Source organism: Zingiber officinale, chromosome 4A, assembly GCF_018446385.1.
Source record: "Zingiber officinale cultivar Zhangliang chromosome 4A, Zo_v1.1, whole genome shotgun sequence".
Lineage (NCBI taxonomy): Eukaryota > Viridiplantae > Streptophyta > Magnoliopsida > Zingiberales > Zingiberaceae > Zingiber > Zingiber officinale.
In genome coordinates, this window is record NC_055992.1 from 110,705,156 (window position 1) to 110,715,642 (window position 10,487).

Below are 10,487 nucleotides of genomic sequence, written 5' to 3' on the forward strand. Positions count from 1 at the left end.
GATTCATGTGCCAAAGTATGAGAACTATTTGATATTATAGATTGCTCCAAATTTATGCATTTCAGATATAGAGTTTGTCAGACAAACATTTTCCTTCTTTGAGATACAACGATCTACCACTCTACAATACAAGCATAACTCAAGTAAATAACAGTATATGAAACATAATTGAAACAGAGTAAAATTGAGTTCATATTTTCAAAGAATCAACAAAGCTCCTACAACAGTATGTTATTTATTGCTTCCATGTACCACATGAACCCAGTCAAACAATGAACCAATTAAACAACAAATAAAATACAACTGAACCCCACAACTTACCTTGAACCTTCTGCACCTTCTTCCTGACCTATCCTTACAACCTTCACAATGTATACGGACCATAAGAACACATGTCTGCAATTGAAAACATGTGCTGATTAATATGCATGAAAGTCAATATTTTCTATAAATAATTCAATTCTCATTTCATTAAAAAAAATAGAAACTAAAAATTAAAAACATATCATTGAAGAAATCACAATGAAATCCTGAACAATTTACTTGGTGCTGATTTCTTAGCAAAGATTTGGATATACCATTTTGATTAGTCGTCTCGTCAAAGAGTCTCTGACTTATCTGAAATGATTCTTAATAAATAAATGGAAAATCTAAAATCATTTAACTGAGCTCTTGCTAGTTTCTAGAACTAAAACCCTCATCAACGATCTCTAACCCTTGCAGAATCGAGGACAAATAAAACCAACCTTATTCATTGGCTTTGTAGGATCGAGGAGTTATCTTGGATAGTCATAAACCAGGGAAACAATACTGCAGAGGCAAATCAAGCATAAGAGAACTTGAGGGATTCAGCACCGCTCGCCCTCCTCCTTTTAATATTTTTTTTTTCAAAAATCAATATTTTTTCAAGCACTACTAATCCAAGACCAAGTCTTGGTACCTCTCTTTAATTTTCTTTTTCAAGAATCAAATGACTCAATTTGAGGGATTCAACACCGCGCACCCTCCTCCTTTTAATAGAAATGACTTTCCATACTGGAAGAAAAGAATGGAGGTTTATTAAAGACAAACATCGAGAAATGGTTTATCATCTGATGAGGGTACCGTGCACCTGTAGCCAAAGTAACAAAAGCACCGCTCAATTATGAAAGATGGGGTCCGGAAGATAAAAAGAAAGCTCAAACTGATTCCAAAGCTTTGAACATGATCCAGTGAGGACTCACAAAGGAAGAGCTCAACCGAGTCAGCCCATACGAGAACGCAAAGGATCTTTGGGACAAGCTTATCGAGCTACATGAAGGAACTCCTGATTCAAAGGTAATGACCTACTCCTAAATTCTTTATTTAATATTAAATGCAGGATGGAGAAACCGCTAGCCAACTACATGTAAGGATCAAGGATATCCTCAATGGACTGCACATGATAGGACACCAAATCGAGAATCGCGACGTTATCAGGTACGCTCTGAACTCATTCCCTCGAAACTCATTATGGGCATTGATCGTAGATGCCTATAAGGTTTCAAGGAACCTCTCCAAGTTAAAATTAGATGAATTGTTTTATGAGCTTGAATTACATGAACATATTAACGGTCCAAAGGTCGAGAAAGAAATTACTTTTCTTATAAGTACTTTAAAGGAAACTAATGTAATGACCCAACTTTCCCTATTTCGAGTTCTAAATATCCTTAAAAATATTTGGAAATGCTTTTAAAATATTCTAGAGATTTTTAGGAATTTTTAGAGTATTTTTATATAATTTTTGGAGGTCGTTTGGTATTTTTACTAAACGAAGGAAGTTTTGACAAAAAAATTATAAAAATCGAAATTCGAACCGTGGACCTGAACCGAACCTTAACCAAATCCGGCCAGCCAACTGGTTCGTAACCTTTTTGTGAACAAATGGGAACTCAATTGATCTTAAGTCAGAATTAACCTTAAGCCATAAAAGGAAACGAAAATACCAAAATAAGGGGCTGAGGCAAGATTCGAACTAACGATCTCCGACTCAGCCAAGCCTTTATCTGCCCAGGATGAAACTTTGGAATAAAAAGTGCGCGGCGACTAACCAGCTGTGCCAGCGGGCGGTGTTAATTAAGGAAAGAACGAATAATATTTAAGTAGTAGTTGATTAATAAAAAAAATCCTAGTTATAAGAAAAGGGTTTAGGTTTTTCCCGAACCCTAATCCCGTTTCTCTGCTCTTCTCGTGCGACGGCGACTCGGGCGACGAAGAAGACAACCCAGGGCAAGTCTCCGGCGGCCGACCAAGGCTCGATCTGAAGGGTTTCTTCGCCGGATTGAGATCCTCTCGTCAAGAGGGGACGGTAGACACGAGGAAGGGGCCGAAATTTGCAAGCAACTGAAACCCTAGAGCCTTCTCTTTGGTTGTAAGTTCAAGAAATCAATGTAAGTAGCTTCTTACCTACGGTAAGAGTAGCTTTGGAGTTGATTCTTCTCGTTTTTTTCTGAAGCATGAAATAGGGAGCAAAGAAATGATGTTGTTGCCGTGTACATCAAAGAAAGGAAATAGGGCTTGTTTTGGTTGTTCAGCTTGTGATTGTTAGTTTCGGATTTTGTGAATTGAAATTTGGAATTTGGATTCTGGAACAGGCTGTACAGAATTTGTTTCGAACTTTGATTTGCTTTTTCTTTTAGTTGTTTTGGAGATCTCTGTGAAGGGGTAAGCTTTGAATAAGATAACATAGATTTGCTTTAAAAGTCATAGTGCAGATTCTGAATTTTTAGCATTTCAGATTTCAAACTGTTTAGCAATTGCAGTTTCACAATTGTATAACATGTAGAGCTATTGGTTGTTGTGTAGAAGATAGACTAAGGATATGAACAGATTCAAATGTTAATTAAATTTGGTGAACAGTTCGGAAACCATGGTATCCCTTGAGTTAGGAGTTTTGTTTGTCTCTCCCACATGTGGGTATGATCTTCATACCTTCATGCCTGTATTTGTCCTACAACTTGCAGAACTAAGGCTATATGTTTAGAAAATCATTCCAGGTATTTAACTAAATTTCCTTTTCTATAAAGCCTGTTAAGAGAATTAGTTTCTATATGATACATGTAACATTGTATTTCAGTTTAGACCTTGTTATTTATTTCCTTGCTGGTCTGTTAAGCATGCACGGTTTGCTTTTAATATGCAGTCCAGAACTTCTTTCTTAGTAAGCTGATAGTACAGATCCATTAAGTTCTTGTTCTAGTATACCATGAAACAAAACAAGTTTCACATAGGTTGAAGAGAAGATCCCAGCAGGCTTTAGCTTGAGTTGGAGCTTGTTGTACAGTTTCAGATTTTCTTTTAGCATTTAGTTTAAGTTCTGTTATATGTATTTTCAATTTTGGTATGAGGTTTTAAGTGTTGTACTATGTTATTTTTAGGCACTTCAGTTTAGTATGACATGCAGATTTTATTAAGTTAAAATGCAGAATTTTATTAAGCATTTTTATTGAGCTTAAGTGCAGAATTTTATAAGTGTAGTATGCTGATTTTGTTTTCCCTTTGTTTTAAGATGGGCAAGAACAGATTTTAGCATATACATATATATACATAGCATTTAGTTTAGATTTTCCTTGCTATAATGAGTGATTTTAAGTAAGAAAAGACCAAGGTCTTAAATTGATCCTAAATTCCAGAAGTTTAGGATTAAAAGCATACTAAGTGTTTGAATAAATGCCAAGGCATTTTGTTATAAGAGAATTAAAGAATAACAAGTATAAGGAAGTTATAGTTAAAAAGAAAATAAGTATTTTACTTTTTAATGGCATGTACCGGACACAAGGTCCATTGGGTGGGCTCCTAGATCGCCCCTAGGCACAAGATCGCCTAGAAGTACCTTAGTAGTTTCGGGATTAGCTACCTCGACTCATATTAAGGATGCGCGCAAATTGGTACAATGCTGGACCCAAGAGAAGTTGATTATTATTTTAAAGTAATAAAGTATATGTTTTGAAACAAATGAAACAAGCTTCATTTATGCTTAGAGTTAGCAAGTTTAGCTACTTTTGAATTCTAGCATGCAGTATTAGTTTTGTTTGTTTCCTGATTTGATATTTAGCATAATTAGCTTTATCTTCCAGCATGCAGTTTTATCCTTGTGTAGCATGATTAGCTATTAGAATTACATGAGTAGATTCCTTAGCTTTTCTTTGCTATTAGTTTGACATGAGCAGTTATATTTATGCTTTACTTTCTTTTAGAGTATATAGTTTCTAGTTCTTTCTGTACACATGCATATTCGTGTTTTTGTGAGTTAGATAGCGTTTACTAAGTAAATTTTGCTTATAGATTGCATTTCCTCTTACTGCAGATAATGGAAAGGAAAATATTTAGCAAGGAAGGCGACAAGGTGGTGTGGATGGTGTGTGATGCGTGGACTGTGGGAGAGAACTGGGGAGTTTTGCATTTTCGTGTTTAGTGGATAAGAAGTAATTGAGTTGTACTCTATGGTTGAAGTCATTGAGACTGTATTTTATATATTCTATGTTCCTATTGAGTTTATTCGTGTTTTAGTTTGCATGTTGTGATGAGTTTCTATGTAATAGGTAGATATTATAGTTTTTGTCACTTATTAAACTGCGTGGGTGTTTGATATATGTTCCAACCGCCTGTGGCTGTGCATACTGTGTATGTATTGATGAATTTGGTCACCGGTACAGGGGAGATTCTGTCGAAATTTTTCGGTAAGGACTTCTCATGGGTTCGATCATACCGGTTAAGTAGAGTTAGTAGTTAAGTAACGGTCATCCTTAGAGAGTAGTAGTGGTAGTAAGAAGGGTGGTCGTTACAACTAAACCCAACGCAGAAACTGAAGCTGAATCAAAATTAGGCGAAGAAGAGCAACTAGTGAACATGGTAAGGAAAATGTTCACCAAGCGTAAGAAAAGCTTCACCAATGTGGCATGAAGAAGACGTCCAAATTAGTATCCAACAACCCAAAGGCAAACATCACATGGTATGGTTGCAACAAAAAGGGACACTTCAAACACGAATGCCCAAATGAAGACCAAATCAAAAGGAAGCAGAAGAAAGCACTAAAGGTGACTTGGGATCAATCTTCTTCAGACGGATCAGGAGCAAACAAACCGAAGCAAGCAAGCTACCTCGCATTGATGGAAACTGGAGGAGAAACCGATCAAGACAACGAGTCTGAAAATGTGTTGAGTTATGAATCTTCATCCGGGTCAGACCGACCCGAGGTAAATTCCTTTATAAGTGTAACTTCGTTCAAAATAATTGTCTGTCTAAATAAAAAATTAGTTAAAACCGAGGAACACGCTAAACAACTCCTAAAGGAAAATAATCTCCTTAAGGAACAACTGAACATGAGCTCAGTGACTAGTCAAATTCAAAACAAAGATTCAACTCAAGTTGTAAAACTTGAGGAAGAAAACTCTATCCTGAAAGTCAAGTCAACGAGTTCAAAGGCCAGTTGGAAAAGTTTACCTTAGGAATCAAGTACCTAAAGATGATGCTTGGATCCCAAAGAGCGGTGTACAATAAATCCGAACTTAGATACAAACCCAACATAAAATATAAATCACTCTTAAATTTAACTCAAAATACAAAATCAACTAAGGTTTGGGTTTCGAAAGTGTACTTAACCACGCAAGTAGAAATCAATCAATACTATATACCAAAAGATAAAATTCATTACATAAATAAAATTAAATCAAATTACTCTCCCTTAATTTCTAAAATTAAAGCTCCAAAATTAAGTACAAATGAAAATAATAAAATTCAATTAAATAAACCCAACTTAAATAAATACAATCTAAACACAAGCTATAACTAAGTATACTACAACTATAAAACAAATCAACACAAATCCAAAACTTTAATCTAAACGTTCAATAATTCAGAGGGAGGCTCCAAACTAGCTGGCACCTTCAAAATCAATAACTTACCCAAGAGAATAATTAGGACTAGTCTAAATAGGGATAAAAGTTTAACTTGATAAACGGTACTGGTGAAGTTTTGGATGATAATAGGTTAGGGAAACTCTGCTTATGTATATCTAGGAAGATATGACTTCGACCTGGTGCATTTGGTTTAGTGGAACTAACTGAATCTACCCCTTACGAATCCTAACTAGTTAGACTAAAGTTTTGTTATTAAGTTCAGTGAATAGGACTATTTGAAAATTTTTGAAGGTATGGTTACTCTAATGATGTCTAGATGACTCACCACAACTTAGAAATTTATCCGAGAAATGTCTATTTGTTGAACCCAAAGCTAAACTCGAATTTAACACAAAGTTAAAATCAACCTTAAAATTCAACTTACATCATCTCACAAATTTATAGGATTCCCTGATTAAAAATATAGATCGGGTGAGATAACTAAGGATCTTAATTCAAAATAAAAAATTCAGAACCTAAACTTTAAAATAAATTAATTAAATTAATATAAAAAAAAGTAAATAAAAAATAAATTAAATTAAATTAAAATTAAATTTAAATGAATTAAAATTAAATTAAAATAAATTAAATTAATTTAAAATAAATTAATATGAAATTAAAATAAATTAAAAAATTTAAAATTAAAATTAAATTAAATTAAAATTAAAATTAAATTAAAATTTAAAATTTAACCTAAAACTGATTTAAAACTCCAAAGTAAAATTAACTTTAAACTTAACCTAAAATCACTTTAAACTTAACCTAAAAGGCTAAACTAGGCTAAACTAAATCTAGTATTGTCCACCATTAATGTAAAGGCTAAACTAGAGGAAAGATCCCATTCCTTGGAAAGAGAAGAAAAATTATACACATGTGAGAGAAAGAAAAGAGAGTAATGATTGAGCAATGATTCACGGTTAAAATGAGAAGATTAGTTTAATTAAGTGTGCTCTTTAGTAAATATTAAAGTATAAGGTCAATTTATAAATCTAAATATGTTCTTTAGTAAATTGCCGCATCAAATTTGTTTGGTGAGGAAGCACAAAAATTTAAAGAAATCAAATTATAAAAGGTAGATCCACTACCTTAGCGGCGTCCTAATGTCGGGCCTACGGATATGGAGGGAGGTTCATGCAGGTACACAGGCCATAGGCGCATAGCGGGGTAAATCTCAGGTCGTCAGTTCCTGAGAATCGACCCCTGGCCCAGTGACGGATCCAGACAAAAATTTAGAAGGGTGCTCAAAGAAAAGACTAAAAAAAATTTCTTTCTATCAAAAAAAATATTAAAAGAGTACTAAATTGATAATGATAATGATACAGACATAAAAATATGGACATACCAATAAAGGAATTATTTTTTAATACTTGAACCACCAACATCAGATCTAGACATACAAACAAGAGGCAACTAGATCCTACGAATGTTCATCTGTTGAAAATATTGTAAAATTTATTCATTAGATTTTGCTGGTTAAAATTAGATGAAATAAGGAACAAGATTCACCTAAAATTGAAGAAATTTTGTTTGTTGTAGAAAATCACCGGCGGAGCACAGTGGTAGCGGCGTCGACGAAATAGGCAAACCATGAACAGTAGTGTCACTGGCGTGAGGCGTCGATGAAGTGAAGAGGCGACAAAGATGAGGGCAACGGTTTGAGGAGACCAGGGAGAAATAATGAAATCTCTTAGTGCGATTAAGGTTTTTGATTAAAAGAAGAAAGATTAACTTAGGGAAAAAAAATTCGGCGGCTGAAAAGAAAAAAGAAAGTTGCAGCAGCAGGAAAAGAAAGAGAGAAAAGGTGTTTTAATGACATTTTAATGAAAAAGTCCAATAATTTTAAAAAATTATAATTATATCATTTATTTTTTAATCATAATTAATTTTTTATTTTTTTTTCTCCAAAAGCAAGGGGTGCTTCCGCACCCCCTCGTGCCCCTTGTCTCCGTCAGTGCCCTGACCATTACGCCAGAGATATCATGCGCCCACCGTCTGCACTATACGTCCGGGGGCTAAAGAAATCAAATTATAGATTAAAATGAGAATTGGTAAAATGGAACATGGTAAATTAAAGGTAGTCAATCATATTAATTTTTGAAAGTTTCGGAAACAATTCTTCGTTTATTAAATTTTGACGAATGAATCAATTCCATGAATAAATTTTTTTCATAGACGATTGATCAAAAATATTAAAGATGCTCTAAAAATATTAGATTGATCAATTTTACTATCAGTGTTTCTTGATGGAGAAAACTTTTGTCGGATCATGTTTATCACCCTTTATTAATTGGCGCAAGTTTGGATAACGGATGGCAGCTTAAAAAAATAAAAATAAAATTATAATTCTTCATTTTCTTAATTATGCAGAGGTCAAACTTCATTTTTATTGGTGAGTTCAAAGGTTACATAGTAATATCATTTAATATGGAAATCAAAGTTTAGTCTTCAGAGACAATGTTGGTGCTGTTGGCGCCCCGCCTTGTGGCTGTTGCTGCTTTGCGTCCTTGTCGTCGACCTCCTCCATCAGGTTGTGCATTTCTTGTGTGAACTTGTCCATGGCAGGGGCCAGTAAACACACTGGGACGACGATTCCCTCCTCCCCCTTGCTGTTTTTCATAGATGCGTAGAAGCTTACGACTCCGGGAATGGCTCCGACTCCGCCCTTCGCCGGGCCTCCATATGCCGCCTTCCCCCACCCGAAATCAACGTCCCTGAATCCCATCCGAGTCACGTCGGAGACCACGTACGACCGCACCACGGTTATGTGCGGTCGCCCGCGCAGCACCATCAGGTCCACCAGCGACCTCATGTACTCATCGCTCACCGCAGACTTGGCCTTCTTTACCAGTTCCAGCGCGTACCCGATGGGGTAGCTGGACAGCTTCCCCGCCGTGGACACCGCCACCGCGAAGGCGAAGGCGTTCCCGTAGTACCCTGCCGGGAGGCCCAGGCCGGATTTGTCGCGAGCGTTCACGGCAAAGACGATCCGGACCTCCTCCTCGGGGTTGGCTCCGATGGCGATGGTGCGGCACTTCCAGAGGAAGGCGGTGAGGATCTCGAAGGTGGAGCTGTTCCGGAGGTGCTCCGGAACGCGGCGCCGGAGGGCGGCCACCTCGGCCTTGCCGAAGAAGAAAGAACGGTGTATCATGTCGTCGAATGAGACGATGGTGCCGGGGACGTCTTCATACACTCGGTGGACGCAGGTGACTCGGGGAGGGTGTCGCGCCTCCAATAGCTCACGCGACCAGACCGGAGCTAAGGAAGGGCTAGCCGCCCCTCGAGCCAGCTCCGCCACGGCGTTCATGAACTGAACGATGCCGGAACCGTCGGACATGGTGTGGTTGAAGCGGAGCGCGAAGACGAATCCGCCGCACAGCAACCGAGTCACCTGAATCAACAGCAACGGGCAATGGAGGATGCCATCCGATCCAGGGACGTTCCAAAGAAGCTCCTCCAAACCGGGGAACAACGGCTGCAGGGCGTCGCCGAACTGATCGAGACGGACGTCAGCGTCGGCCTCGATGAACAACACGCCCTCCCCGGTGCACTCCACCACCAGCTTCCTTCCCTCCGTCTCCCTGAGCCGGCCGGCGAAGGGGTAGTAGAAGACGAGAGCCCTTGCCAAGGCTTCCCGGATCACCATGCAAGGGTCTTGCCCTGCCATGGAAGGGTGGTCATGGTAGAATTGGATGACCGGGACGTGGAAGCGCAGCCCATCCTGGTCGTCCACGTCGGAGAGGCGCTTGAACTCGCGAGGGGTGGCCTCTACAGGCGCCACCAGAACGGCCTCTCGCCGGCGAACGGTGAAGGTGAGGGAGGAGGAGGATGCCATGGCAGTAGAAACAAGTTACTCTGCTCTATGATCTGGCCTTTGAAACAAGAATTAATGCTCTGTGTTTAAAGAGCATTGTGGATATACTGTAGAACGGTCGTCGTGTTAATACCTATGTGGAGGCATTGTGGATATACTGTAGAACGGTCGTCGAAAGACCTATGACTCTCGTCCTCCTACTCCGTCAACAAGTCCCTAGGGAAAAAAAAAATAACATTTATGTTGGAATAAAGAATTATTGGAGAAAAAATAGAAAGAAAATATGAGAGATAATAATATAGAGGAGGAGGAGAATCTCTAAGTGGAAGAGAAGAAGAATAAAATAAAATACTCAACTTGTTCATTCATGAAAAAGAATTACATATTTATAGGCTTATTGGATAAACACTAATATGAGATAATCATGATATTTTTTTTTTAAATTTTATCTCCACGAACTCTTATCAAAATTATCAATTTATCAAGTTCTATCTCTATCCTATCTCTAGTCAAGACTTACCACCTCACCATTCTATCTCCATAAAATTTTATCAACAACTTTTATCTAAAAATCAAGTTTAATTTTCAACACCCCCTCTTAAACTTGATTTCGTGACTCCAAGCAAATATCGCATTTTGATGGAGTCTTCAAATTTGAGTGGCTTGGTAAAAATATCAGCAACTTGATCTTGAGACTTTATGTATTCCACTTGCACCTCTTTTCTTGTAATACATTCTCTGATATAGTGAAAGCGCATATC

The 10,487-nt window shown here is 37.6% G+C and overlaps 1 protein-coding gene across 1 annotated transcript; it reads right to left on the minus strand.

Moving 5' to 3' along the window:
- Nucleotides 1-8,281: 8,281 nt before the first annotated feature.
- Nucleotides 8,282-9,780, minus strand: LOC121973553 (benzyl alcohol O-benzoyltransferase-like). Its single transcript, XM_042524961.1, has one exon. It carries the CDS (start codon nt 9,745-9,747, stop codon nt 8,347-8,349), a length of 1,401 nt encoding a protein of 466 aa, XP_042380895.1. The 5' UTR covers nt 9,748-9,780; the 3' UTR covers nt 8,282-8,346.
- Between the last annotated feature and the right edge of the window lie 707 nt (nt 9,781-10,487).